Below are 14,992 nucleotides of genomic sequence, written 5' to 3'. Positions count from 1 at the left end.
TTTTTTCTTTTCTTTTTCATTTTTTATTAATTTTAATTTTTATTATTTGTCTTCCCTCCTTTTTCATTTTTGTTTTTTTGTTGGGTTTTTTTGTTTGTTTGTTTGTTTGTCCTTTTTCCCTTTCGGTTTGCGTATTTGTTGGTTTTGTCTGTGCGTTACATGTACCTTTGTTCCCAGTGTGTTTGCCTGGTTTCTTCTCCAGGGCTACCTCAAGAAATAAGCCAAAGTACACATGGTGGAGAGTCCCAAATACCACTACGATAGGGAAAGAAAATAACCAAAGTCTCAACAAGAGAAACCAAGAGACAGCCTTCAGAGAACACTGCCAGAACAGACTGGACCTGGACATTGAAAGAGTCCTCTGTAATACAGCAGAACTCGCAGGTACAAAGTGCATAACAAGCTTTTAACATTAACAAGATATACAAAGCTAACCAAAATGATGAAATGGAAGAACTCTCCTCCAAAGAAATTCCAGGAAGAAATGACAGCTAAAGAACTGCTCAAAACAGATTTAAGCAACATAACTGAACAAGAATTTAGAGCAATAGTCATAAAATTAATCGCTTGGTTTGAAAAAAGTATGGAAGGCATCAGAGAAACTATTGCTGCAAACACTATGGAGCTTAAAAATAGTTGTGATGAATTAAAAAATGCTGTAAATGAGATGCATAATAAAATGGAGGTATCCAATGCACTGATTGATGAGGCAGAGAGGAAATTAGGTGAATTAGAAGACATAATTATAGAAAAAGAGGAAACCTTGAAAGAAAGATAAACAGATCTAGGAACACGAAAGGAAAGCTGGAGAGCTAAGTGATACAATCAAACAGAACACTATCCGTATCATAGGAATCCCAGAAGAGGAAGAGAGAGGGAAAGGTACTGAAGGTGTCCTTGAACAAATTATAGCAGAGAACTTCCCCAATCTGGGGAAGGAAACAGACATTGAAATCCAAGAGGCACAAAGAACTCCCCTCAGACAAAAGTTGAATTGATCTTCTGCATGACATATCATAGTGAAACTGGCAAAATATAAGGACAAAGAGAGAATTCTGAGAGCAGATAGGGAGAAAAGGGACCTAACATACAAAGGGAAACCTATCAGAGTGGTGACAGACATATCTACTGACACTTGGCAGGCCAGAAAGGAATGGCAGGAGATCTTCCATGTGATGAACACAAAAAATATGTAGCCAAGAATCCTCTATCCAGCAAGCCTGTCATTCAGAATAGAAGGAGAGATAAAAGTCTTTCCAAATAAACAAAAATTGAAAGAATTTGTCACCACTAAACCAGCCCTATAGGAAATCCCGAGGGGGACTCTCTAAGGGAAATGTTGCAAGGAACGCAAGATACCAGACACATCACCACAAACATGAATCCCACAAAGGACACGATGACTCTAAACCCGTATATTTCAATAATATCACTGAATGTAAATGGGCTGAATACTCCAATCAAAAGACAAGGATAACAGAATGGATAAAAAACAAAATCCATCTGTTTGCTGTCTACAAGAACTTCATTTGAGACCTGAGGACATCGTCAGATTGAAAGTAAGGGGATGGAGAAATATCTATCATGCTACTGGAAGTCAAAAGAAAGCTGGAGTAGCTATACTTGTATCAGACAAACTGGACTTTAAAGGCAGTTACAAGATGAAGAAGGGCATTATATAATAATTACAGGGTCTATCCATCAGGAAGAGTTAACAATTATAAATGTCAATGCACCAAATATGAGAGCACCTAAATACATAAAACAATCACAAACAGAAACAATCTTATGGATAAGAATGTGCTAATAGCAGTGACTTTAATACTCCACTTACAGCAATGGATAGATCAATGAGACAGAACATCCCTAAAGACAATGGACTTGAATGACACATTGGACCAGATGGATCTGACAGGTATATTTAGAACTCTACATCCTGAGGCCATGGAATTCACTTTCTTCTCAAGTGGCATGGCACATTCTCTAAGATAGATCACATACTGGGATGTAAAGCAGCCCTCAATAAATATAAAAGAACTGAGATGATACCATGCACACTTTCAGATCACAATGCTATGAAACTTGAAATCAATCACAGGAAGAAGTCTGGAAGACCTCCAAAAACATGGAGGCTAAAGAATACCCTATTAGAGAATGAACAGGCCAATCAGGAAATTAGAGAAGAGCTTTAAAAATATGTGGGAACAAATGAAAATGAAAGAACAATAATACAAACTCTATGGGATGCGGCAAAGGCAGTCCTAAGAGGAAAGTACATAGCACTCCAGGCCTATTGCAAGAAATTAGAAAAAGCTCAAGTACAGAATCTAACAGCACACCTAAAGGAACTAGAAGGAGAGCAACAGGAGCACCCCTAACCCAGTAGGAGAAGAGAAATAATAAAAATCAGGGCAGAAATAAACAATACCAAAACCAAAAAAAAAAAAACAACAACAACAACAGTTGAGCAGATCAACAAAACCAAGAGCTGCTTTTTTGAAAAAATAAACAAAATTGAAAAACCTCTAGCCAGCCTTCTGAATAAGAACAGAGAGAGCACTCAAATAGACGAACTCATGAATGAAAAAGGATATATTACAACCAACCCCTCAGAAATTAAAGCAATTATCAAGGAATACTATGAAAAATTATATGCCAACAAACTGGACAACTTAGAAGAAATGGACAAATTCCTAAACACACACTCACTACCAAAATTCACATGGGAAGAGATAGAAAATCTGAACAGGCCCATAACTCGTGAGGAAATCAAATCAGTTATCAAAAATCTCCCGACTAATAAGAGCCCTGGGCCAGATGGCTTCCCTGGGGGAATTCTACCAGACATTTAACACAGAATTAATACCCATTCTTCTCAAGATATTAACAGAAAATAGAAATCGAAGGAAAACTGCTGGACTCATTCTACGAAGCCAGCATCACTTTGATTCCCAAGCCAGACAGAGACCCAGCAAAAAAAGAGAACTACAGGCTAATATCCTTGATGAGTACAGATGCAAAAATCTTCAACAAGATACTTACTAATCAAATTCAAGGGCACGTAAACAGAATTATCCACCATGATCAAATGGGATTCATTCTTGGGTTATAGGACTGGTTCAGTATTCACAAATCAATCAGTATGATACATCACATTAACAAAAGAAAAGATAAAAACCATATGATCCTGTCGATAGATGCAGAAAAAGCATTTGACAAGATAGAGCATCCCTTCTTAGTAAAGACCCTCGAGAGAGTCGGGATAGAAGGAATTTGCTTAAACATCATAAAAGCCATCTATGTGAGAAGCCTTCAGCTAACATCATCCTCAACCGGGAAAAACTGAGAGCTTTCCCCCTGAGATCAGGAACACGACAGGGATGTCCACTCTCACCACTGTTGTTTAACATAGTGCTGGAAGTCCAACATCAGCCATCAGACAACAAAAGGAAATAAAAGGCATCAGAATTGGTAAAGAAGAAGTCAAACTTTCACTTTTTGCAGACAACATGATACTCTATATAGTAAGCCCGACAGACTCCACCTGAAGCCTACTAGAACTGATCCATGAATTCAGCAAAGTTGCAGGGTACAAAATCAACGTACAGAGATCGGTTGCATTTTTATACACCAATAATGAAGCAACAGAAAGAGAAATCAAGAAACGGATCCCATTCACAATTGAACAAAAAGCCATAAAATACCTAGGAATAAACCTAACCAAAGATATGAGATCTGTATGATGAAAACTAGAAAACTTAGGAAGGAAATTGAAGAAGCCACAAAGGAATGGAAAAACATTCCATGCTCATGGATTGGAAGAATAAATATAGTTAAAATGTCATTACTACCCGAAGCAATCTACACATTCATGCAGTCCTAATCAAAATTGTACCAGCATACTTCTCAAAACTAGAACAAACTATCCTCAAATTTGTATGGAACCACAAAAGACCTCGAATAGCCAAAGTAATATTGAAGAAGGAAACCAAAATGGGAGGCATCACCATCCAAGACTTTAGCCTCTACTCCAAAGCTGTCATCATCAAGACAGTATGGTACTGGCACAAAAACAGACACAGAGACCAAGGGAATAGAATAGAGAACTCAGAATTGGACTCACAAATGTACGGCCCACTAATCTTTGACAAAGCGGGAAAGAGTATCCAATGGAAAAAAGACAGCCTCTTTAACAAATGGTGCTGGGAGAACTGGACAGCAACATGCAGAAGAATCATGTTCTCACACCATAGATCATTTTCTCACACCATACACAAAAATAAATTCAAAATGGATAAAGGTCCTGAATGTGAGACAGGAAACCTTCAAAACCCAGAAGTGAAAGCAAGAAAAAACCTCCTTGATCTCAACCGCAGCGACTTCTTACATCCCCAAAGGTAAGGGAATCAAGAGCAAAAATGAAACACTGGGACCTCATAAAGATAAAAAGCTTCTGCACAGCAAAGGAAACAATCAGCAAAACTATAGGCAACTGACGGAATGGGAAAAGATAGTTGCAAATGACATATTGGATAAAGGGCTAGTGTCTAAAATCTTTAAGGAACTCACCAAACTCCACATCCAAGAAACAAATAATCCAGGGAAGTAATGGGCAGAAGACATGAACAGACACTTCTCCAAAGAGGACATCCAGATGGCCAACAGACACATGAAACGATTCGGCTCAGCGTCCCTCCTTTTCAGGGAAATACAAATCAAAACCACTTTGAGATACCACCACATGCTGGGCAGAGTGCTAAAATGAACAAATCAGGAGACTCTAGATGCTGACGAGGATGTGGAGAAACGGGCACCCTCCTACACTGTTGGTGGGAATGTAAACTGGTGCAGATCTTCTGGAAAACAATATGGTGGTTTCTCAAAAAATTAACAATAGTACTACCCTATGACACAGGTGTATCACTGCTAGGAATTTACCCAAGGGATACAGGAGTGCTGATGCATAGGGGCACATGTACCCCAATGTTCATAACAGCACTCTCAACATTAGCCAAAACATGGAAAGAGCCTAAGTGTCCATCAACTGATGAATGGATCAAGAAGATATGGTTTACCTATACAATGTAATACTACATGGCAGTGAGAAATAATGTAATCTGGCTATGTGTAGCAACATGGATGGAACTAGAAGGTGTTAAGCTGAGCGAAATAAGTCAGGCAGGAAAGGACAGATACCATATGTTTGCACATATAGGTAGATTAGGAGCAAGTTAACGGATGACGAAGCAGGAGAAGAAGGGGAAAAACACTTGGGGAGAGGGAGGGAGGCAAACCACGAGAGACTCTTGAATGCTGAGAACAAACTGAGGGCTGTGAGGGGTGGGGGAGAGGGGAAGGAGGGTGATGGGCATGGGAGAGGGCACTTGTGGGGATGAGCACTGGGTGTTATATGTAAACCAACTTGACAATAAACTATTTAAGAAAAAAAATTCACTGTTAGTGACTGCCTTTTTACTCTATAAGTGTCCTTTGGCATGCAAAAATTTTTAATTTTGATGTAGTTGTCTACTTTTTGTTAATTGTTGCTTATGCCTTTGGTGAAATCATTGCTAAATCCAGTGTTATGAACCTTTTCTCTGTGTTTCTTTTAAGAGTTTCATAGTTTCAGCTTTTGCAATTAAGTCTTTTTAATCCACTTTGAGTTAGTTTTTATTTATGGTGTGAGGTAAGAGTCTATCTTGATTCTCTTGCTTATGGATATCTTGTTTTCCAGCACCACTTTTTGAAAAGATGGTTCTTTCCCCTACTGAATGGTCTTGGTAGCCTTGTCAAAAATCATTTGACCTTATATGTGAAGATTTATTTCTGGTCTCTCTGTTTTATTGGTCTGTATGTCTTTAGCCCAGTAGCACAGTTTTGATTACTGTAGCTTTGTAGAAATTTAGAAATTAGTAAGTATGAGATCCCCAACTTTGGTTTTTTTCAAGATTGTTTTGACTATTTAGAGTCTCATGAGGCTCCATTATAAATCTTAGGATGGATTTTTCTCTTTCTGTTATAATGTGGTAGGGTCGCCTCCCTACAAAAAGAAAAAAAAAAACCCTCGAAGCAACCTGACTATGTGCATACATGACAACATCCCTCACGACCTTGTAACGTGAGACCACTTAGTCAGACTGAATGTGTGTTACCATACATGGGAGACAAAGAAGTAAAAAATGTATAAATCAGGGCTCAGTTCTTTGGTACAAACCCAACTAAGCACTGCTGGCATGAATAAAGTTGCTTCCTGGAAAGAAGAGCCTCAGTGTCATGACTCTGTGCAAGAATCCTACTACGGTAATGCCACTAAGATTTTGATAAGCATTGTCTTGAATTTACAGATTATTTTGGGTAGTATGGACATCTTAACAATTCAGTCTTTCAGTCCATGAATACAGGATGTTTTTCTTTTTATCTTTGTCTCCTTTAATTTTTTTCAGCAACAGTTTATAGTTTTCAGTGTACAAGTCTTTTGCCTCCTTGGCTGATTCCCAAGTTTTTGTTTTGTTTTTTTTTTTTTTGATGCTATGGTAAATGAAATTATTTTCCTAAGTTCCTTTTCAAATTGTTCATTGTTAGCGTAAGAAACACATTGGTTTTTATGCATTGATTTTGTATCCTTTATTTGTTTATTTTGTTATCTTTGTGGAGTCTGTAGAATTTTCTACATAAAATACATCATCTGCAAATAGAGATAGTTTTACTTTTCCCCTTTCCAGTTTTAATGGCCCTTATTTCTTTTTCTTGCCGGATTGTTCTGGCTAGAATTTCCAATACTATATTCAGTAGAAGTGGTGAAAGCAGGCATTGTTTCTAATTTTGGAGGAAAAGCTTTTGATCTTTCATCATTGAGTGTGATGTTAGCTGTGTTGTTTTTTATACATGGTCTTTATTATGTTAAGCTAGTTTCCTTCGAATCCTAGTTTATTGCGTGCTTTATCATGAAAAGGCAAAGAATTTTTCTGCATCGATTGAGATGATCATATAGTTTTTCTTCCCCTTAATTCTGTTAATGTGGCGTATCACATTTATTAATTTGTATATGTTAAAGCATCTTTGCAGCTCAGGGATATATCCCACTTGATCATGGTATATGATCCTTTTAATGTACTGTTGAATTCAGTTTGCCGGTATTTTGTTGAGGATATTCCATCTTTGTTCATCAGGGATATTGACCTGTAATTTTCTTGTAGTGTCCTTTTCTGGGTATATCAGCATATCAGGGTAATGCTGACCTCCTAAAATGAGGTTGGAAGTGTTCCCTTCTCTTTAATTTTTTGGGAGAGTTTTAGAAGGATTGGTATTAATTCTTTGAATGTTTGGTAGAATTCACCATTGAAGTTATCTGGGCCTGGCTTTTCTTTGTTGGGAGGTTTTTATTACTGATTCAGTATTCAGATATTCTGTTTCCTCATGATTCTTTCTTGGTAGGTTGGGTGTTTCTAGGATCTAATTTCCTTTTGATTTTTCTTTGACCCATTGGTTGTTTGGTAATAGTTCCTAAAATTTGGGATTTTTTTAAAGAGATCTTTCTGTTACATACGCTAAATTACTTCCATGATAAATTGTTACCAGAGAAACTCTTTAGTATCACTTGGCTCTGTTTAAGTTTATTGAGAATTGTTTTATTGATATAAAATAGTTTATGTGGATAAGTGGTCCGTGTGCACTTTAAAAGAATGTATATTCTGCTTTTGCTGGGTGGAGTGTTCTGTTAATGTCCATCTGACATTAACATCTAGTTAGTTGATTGTGTCATGTAAATCTTCTAAATCCTTTCTAATTATCTGCCATTTGTTCTCTAATAATATTGAGAGCGAATGGTATGGAAATCTGTAACTATAAAATCTTTTTCTCCTTTCAATTCTATCAATTTTTATTTTATGTATTTTTAAGCTATTAGATGCATGGACATTTAGGAGTGTTATATCCTCCGATGAATTGGACTGCTTTTTTATTGGGAAATGATCTTCTTTATCCATGGTAATAATCTTTGCTCTGAAATCTAGTGCTATCTTTGCAGTCCTTTTGCTTGTAACCTATTTGTGCCTTTATATTTAAAATAGGGGTTTTGCAGGCAACATATAGTTGAGTCGTGCTCATTTTTCTAATCTGACAATCTCTTTCAACCCTCAAATTTTTCAAGATATCCCTGTACCGTCAGTCTTCTCTTCTTTGAGCTAAATATCCTTTTATTATGGTTTGGCTGAAACTTCTAAATCTTTCACTATTTTATCAACCTCTTCTGTGCATGTTGTGCTTAGCAGGGGGTATTACATCACAAAGAATACTTTGATGTAATTTTTGGCCTCTGCAATAAATGCTGACTGTTGCATAGTGTGTCACTTGGTTAACATTGTCAACAAAGATCTGTATCTGTTTGGTTCCCCACTATTTGGTTAAAACCAGTCCAGACCATCTGTTCTATTTTCTTACCCTAATCATCTTTTTATCTTGGCTAACTACTGACTTTTCATCTCTGGAAAAGTTCCAAAGGGGCTTAAAAAATCTCTTCATTGTTTCTCTGAGAAGATCTATTTTATCTCAGTTATACCAATTGTGGTTCAGTTGTTTTGAGTGTGGGTCAAATAAAACTAGATTATAACCAAAAGTGTATTAAAATATTTGTCTTTTGGGGTGCGTGGGTGGCTCAGTCAGTTAATCGTCCAACTTCAGCTCAGGTCATGATCTCATGAATTCAAGCCCCACATCAGGCTCTGCACTGACAGCTCAGAGTCTGGAGCCTGCTTCGGATGCTGTGTCTCCCTCTCTCACTGCCCTTCCTCCTTCCCCCCCCACCCCGTTTTTTGTCTGTCTCTCTGTCTCTCTCTCAAAAATCAATAAACATTAAAACTTTTTTCAATAAAATAAAAATAAAATGTTTGGCTTTTTTTCCAGGTAAAAATGTCTCCTCCTTGTCATCCATCCAAAGGGGATCCTGCTGTTAAGAAGGTAAGTGAGGGGTTTCTTTATTATTACTAAGTTTTTATTTTATTTCCAGTATATTTAACATACAGTGTTATATTAGTTTTGAGGGTACAATATAATGATTCAACAATTCCATACACTACCCAGTGCTCATCACAAGTGCCCTCCTTAATCATCATCACCCATTTCACCCATCGTGCCCCACCCACCTCCCCTCTGGTAACCATCAGTTTGTTTTCTATAGTTAAGAGTCTTTCTTGGTCTCTCTTTTTTCCCTTTGCTCATTTGTAGATGATAAGTGAATTTTAAAGGCACAAATCCACCTTCCTCCTTATATGTGTTTATTCTCCTCTGCTGAACAGTTTTCTTAAAATGACACTGATTTTTAATCATCTTAATACTGTCAAAGGTTTTTTCTGATTGAATACCTCAGTGACATTTCACTAGAATTCCTTGGCTCTTCCAGAGAAGCCAAGTGGGGGTTTGAGCCTAGCATCAGTCTTCTGGCAACTAAGAACTTTCATCATTCTAGAATTCCCATTCGCTTTACCAGACAAATATTCTGATCAGTGAATGGTAGCACATGAAAGATATTCTAAGGAGGATGGTTTAAGATATTCTTTCCTTACTAAAGTGTTTTTCCTCCAGATAGCTACGCCTATAGAAAACTGGTCTGAGATGTTAACATTTCAGCACATACTACATAAGAAGGTGCTCAATAAATATTTGTGGTATTTATGTATGCCACTTCAATCCCTGACTGTAAAATTTGTAGCACAGATAGGGTGTGAGTCTTTCAGTTGAGCAATTCTCAGATGATGTCAAGAGAACCACTAAAATCCTTTTCTGTATACAGCTGCAAGCGTGCAGTTGAAATGTGGTAAACAAGCTGATGTTTTTACTGTTTTCTTTTACCACTTTTATTTTTCTGACAGTTGAAATGTCCCTGGATATAGGTTTTCGTTCCTTGCCCTTTTTTATAATTTCAGCCAGCATCCATGTCAGTGAAGAATTGTAGAACAAAAATAACAACTTTCTGGCTCTGTTAACTAACAGCAGGTTCTAGCTTCAAAGCAGTGTGCCAGAAATGGATCCCTCTTCTCTGCCTGCAAAATCCCCTGAGATGGTTTGAAAAGAAAAAAAGAATAAAAGAAAATATGCTATCTGAAAAATCCTGTCACATGCCGCCCAGGAAAACCTCTTCTGTGTTTTGTCAGGGCGGGTGACATTGAGGGTTTGGTTGTTGCTGCCTGGACCCGCCACACTGTCACCTGAGGAGTGGCGAGGGCTTGAATCGCTCTGTCTCGTTCAGTAAACAGAAGAGGAAATTGGAATCCAGAGGGAGATTCTTTCCACCTGAGTTTTCAGGTGTTAGCTGTGGAACACACTTCTAAAGTAGAGGTTAAAAATATGCTTTAGATTCAACCAGATTTGGGTTCAAATATTGACTCTTCCCCTTAATTATCTGAGTAACTTTCTTAGTCTCTCTGCTTCCTTTGCCGTAAATGATTGGCGGTACCTCTCAGAAGGATCTGAAGATTAAATGAGGTACTATTTAAGTGCCTAACCTGGTAAATTATCGACATACAGTAAGGACTCAGCTGTTACTAAAACTAGTGTTAAAACACAAGTCCCCCAATCCTAGCTAGATGTCCTGTCACTCTGTTTTGCTACTTTGTATTATTGTCCATTCAGCAGGTATTTCTTTATGTAGATACTGAGTTAATAAATACACAAGGGACTACAGAGATGAAAAATACCATCTTTACATTTAGTGGGGAAGGTAGACATTACCATACAATTTGCACGTGCCACGGAAGGTGTACCGGATACAAAGAGCATAGAGAAGAGGCTGGTTTGGGATGACTAAGTGGATTTAGTACAACTCTCATGTTCTTTATGTAAAAAGCCCAATGAAAGAGTTTGAGAAGTACTTAGCTGCTCCCCTAAAGCTTTGTTACTAGATTATAATGAAAGCAAATTCTTTCTTAAGCCATACTTAAAAATGTTTATTAAATACTCATTTAGGGACGCCTGAGTGGCTCAGTCGGTTGAGCATCTGACTTCGGCTCAGGTCATGGTTTGTGGATTTGAGTCCCTCATCGGGCTCTGTGCTGACAGCTAGCTCAGAGCCTGGAGCCTGCTTTGGATTCTGTGTCTCCCTCCCTCTCTGACCCTCCCCTGCTCATGCTGCCCCTCTCTCTCTCTCTCATAAATAAAAACATTAAAAAATGCGTATATATAAATACTCATTTAGAAATCGGCTCATGTAACCTACTTTTAAAACTTGGTAATGTCCTATCTGTCTAACCACTGTCAGAGGTGTAGCAATGTTACAGAAGTAGGATTCTCATACTCTTGTAATCAGCATCAAACAGAAACTTCCAAATCCTAGATAGAATGACTGGCCCCAGGTGGCATTCCTAAGTGATCAGGTACAGATTTACTCTCCATTCAAGAATTGGGACTATTTCTAAAACATTTTATTCAGTGTGTGTGTGTGTGTGTGTGTATTGAACACTTTTTATTTTAGCAATGAGATCCCTTCTCTCATATTATCATTCTGATTACTAAGACATTAATCTTGCCAAAAGAAAAGTTTCTGGGTTTGTTGTTTTTTTTGTTTTGTTTTGTTTTTTGTTTTTTTGAGGTAATGAGCAAAATCTTAGGTGTTGGTCAATAATGAACAGCTAAAGGACTTTTAATAGGACCTTTTGAGAATTCATGTTAGCTAGCAGTCTCTGAGGTACAGAATCTCGGTTGGGGTCACTGACTGTCCCTAAGTTGAAGCCTAAACAAAATAGCACATACTTAATATCACACTGTTTATGATGTCTGAAATAATGTTAAAATACGTATCAAAACAGTTGCCTCTCCCAGACTAAGTGGTCAGGGAAGGCTTCCCAAAGAAGAGAAAGCTTGATCTAGCCTTGAAACACAAGGGAAGAGGTATTTCGAGTAGACATGGGAGAGTACAGGGCACCTCAGAAATGGTTCTGTATGCCTTAAATATGGGAGTGTGCAGGCGCCTGGTGAAATAAGTGGGAATCCAGATCACAAAGAGCCCTACTTTGTGAAGTTTGCTTTTTATTTTGAGGATAAAGGTTTCTGTCAAAGGTGAGATTAAAGGCAGAAAAATCAGTCAAAGGATAGACAGTGTCCAGGCAAGAAAAAAGGTCCTAAATCTGTGCTGTATTAATGGAATGAGGAGATGAAATAGATTTAAGTCTTGGCTATTTTTTCCCCCAAAACTCTTTCTGACACCTTAAGTGTGAGTTAGATGTCCTTCCTTTGTTGAGCAGTCTCTCATAGCACCTGCACTAGTCCCCACCTACTAACATGTTTATCTGGCTATGTTGAAGTTGCCTCCTTATTTATATGTACCCCCCCCACCCATTGGAGACTATGCCTCATGAGGGCAGGAACTGCGTCCATCTTGTTTGCTGTTGTATCCCTAAGTGTGGTGAAACAGAATAGTCAGTCAGTAGTTGTTGAGTGTATGAGAGTTACATGAAAGAGATTCCATAGGACTTCATAGTTGTTTATGGGAAGTGAGGGGAAAAGAAGTTTCTGGGCCTGAATACATAGAGAAAGAATAAATGAAACATTATTGATATGCCACGCTTATATTCCCAGCCTGGTCAGTCCCTGACTGAGCTGTATCAGCACCGTTTGAGTGAGCACACTGAAAAACTGAACACCTAATTGGCACTTCCCTAGGGGTGTATGTAGTTTTGTTTGTGTGTACATCTACACGTATGTTCTGGTTATCATCCTGGAGTTCTGTTGTCAAAGTTGCACTGACAGATGGAGGCACCAGCAGTGTCTGTGAACAGTTGACTGCCAAAAGTGACATGTGTAAGAAACACAAAGGAGCAGTAATGTTCTTGATTTGAGCCAAAGAGCCTCTGTTGACCAATAACTGAAGAAAGTGTTTGGTGACTGATGTCAATTTTGGCTTTGTCAAGAGCTTGGTTCAAGTGCTGAGGAAATGGAGGCATGTTCTGTAGGGTTGTGACGAACTTGCTGAGTAGGTATCTCATGTAGGAGTCACTCTTCCTCTCTGCTGCCACATGTCAGAACCTGCAAATTCCATGAGTATATGTACATAACATCTTTTTTGCAACATGAGCATTTTGCATTTTAGATATTCTTTTAGAAAGCTTTTTTAGAGATACTTTTTGTGTGTGTGTGTATCATATAAGATTTGTGTATAATATCTATCTTAGTATATCAAATTTTTTCCTAAGGAGCTCTTGATAACCTCAGTAGAGTTGGATACACATTCTTCCCTAGGGATTTTTCAGTGTTTGCTCATGAATGGCCAGAAATTTAAAAATCAGGTAGCATTTTCCTAAGATAAAAATTACTGTAAAAGTCCCTTGCAGTTAACTCACTAGAACAGATTAAAATTGGAGGTTTCGAGAATGTTTGAAGTGATAAATGAGTTCAGAGACTTAGTTGAAGGCAGCATCAAAAACCACTCAGCTTTGATGCATCTTTTCTTGACTATTAAAGAAACACCAACTAGGAATTTGTGTAGCAGGGTTGGGATTATTACACACATAATAACCACAGAAAGCAATTTTGTCTTACATCTTGATCACAAAAGCATAGTTATATTCCCTGAGCCATCCCCTGTTTGAGATGAGCTTTCTCTGCTGGTGTGTTTGCAGAAGTCTGAGGGACCAGGAGCTCTCGCTGAAGAGTATCCTCAGGCTACTAGAACCCACTGGAAGAGTTCACGGTTGATGGTCTCTCCAGAGTGACTTCCTCCAGTTAGGAACAAGGTACTGGGAGTAGCAGAGAGGAAAGCCTTTCTAATAGGCCTGGGTAAATTTAAATTTAGTCAACATTCATCATGCCTCAAGATGCATGGTCTTGGAAGGACAAAAATCAGTGGAATATAGTTCTTGCTGTCAACATATTTATAACTTAATAGTACTAAACTGTTGGATTTAATAGCCAAGCCTCCCAGAAATAGATTAGCAGTTTCTCAAGTATTCAAGTAAATTATAAGAAATTGGAGCACTTTTGTTTGTTTTACAGGTGAGGTAAAAAAATTTTTTATGCTCCATTCCCAGTCTTGTCACTTATGTCAGGAATGTAGACTTCTATACTCACTCATAATTTTTATTGAATAATTGGAGTGGGGAGACTGAGGGGTTATTTTTAAGGAAAAAGGCTCTCACAGAGCCACTGTTTCCATAACAACAGGAAAAGCTGGCTGCACTGTCTCAGCTGACTGGCCCCTCATGAACAAATAGTGATAGACAGGCCTTGCTGGATGTGTGCTTCCTCTTTCCCATTTTTTTTTTTTTTAGTAGGACTTAATATCCAAATGTGACTTCCATGGTTCTATTGATTTATAAAAGGGGGTGCCTGCATGGCTCAGTTGGTTAAGCATCCAACTCTTGATTTCTCCTCAGGTCACGAACTCATGGTTCATGGGTTCGAGCACCATATCAGGCTCAACACTGACAGCACAGAGCCTACTTGGGATGTCCCTCTCCTCTCTCTCTCTCTCTCTCTCTCTCTCTCTCTCTTCTCCTCTCCTCTCCTCTCCTCTCCTCTCCTCTCCTCTCCTCTCCTCTAAGTAAATAAATAAGCTTTTAAAAATGCTTACAAAGGGGGGGGGGGGGGGGGATGGGCATGAAGGAGGGCACTTTGGGGATGAGCACTGAGTGTTATGTAGAAACTAATTTGACAATAAACTATTTGTAAAAAAAAAAAAAAAAAATGCTTACAAATTTTTAAAAAAAGGAAACAGAGGACAAGATTTGGTCTTTTGTTTTTGCCTGCAGAAGGTGGAAGATCTCTACAGGCCAGGTGCCTTGTTATGCTGATGTGAAGTAGCTGAGGTGCAGGGGCCTTCACACAGCTGAAAGATTCAAAATGAAATCTAGGCATTTTGTGTAGTTCAGAGGACAGAACTAGTGCCTGTGGGTTGTAGCCATGTAGATGGAAACGTCAGCTTAGTTATGAGAATTTTCTTTTTTTTTTTTTTAAATGTTTTATTTATTTCTAGGAGAGAGAGAGAGAGAGAGAGACAGCATGAGGA

General features: G+C 38.2%; 1 protein-coding gene across 4 annotated transcripts in view; it reads left to right on the top strand.

Annotated features, from left to right (window-relative positions):
- Window positions 1-14,992, top strand: part of VPS8 (VPS8 subunit of CORVET complex) — a 270,123-nt gene that overhangs the window by 221,188 nt on the left and 33,943 nt on the right. For all 4 annotated transcript variants that reach the window (XM_039241686.1, XM_039241684.1, XM_039241688.1 and 1 more), the window contains one exon: window positions 8,902-8,955. In XM_039241686.1, the coding sequence (XP_039097617.1) occupies window positions 8,902-8,955 (54 nt within the window). The remainder of the gene's footprint in view (window positions 1-8,901; window positions 8,956-14,992) is intronic.

The sequence above is a fragment of the Hyaena hyaena genome, unplaced genomic scaffold (assembly GCF_003009895.1).
Source record: "Hyaena hyaena isolate Hyena2069 unplaced genomic scaffold, ASM300989v1 scaffold_199, whole genome shotgun sequence".
In the NCBI taxonomy this organism is placed as follows: Eukaryota; Metazoa; Chordata; class Mammalia; order Carnivora; family Hyaenidae; genus Hyaena; species Hyaena hyaena.
The sequence above is the reverse complement of the archived record's forward strand: the minus strand, read 5'-3'. Positions and strand labels throughout refer to the sequence as shown.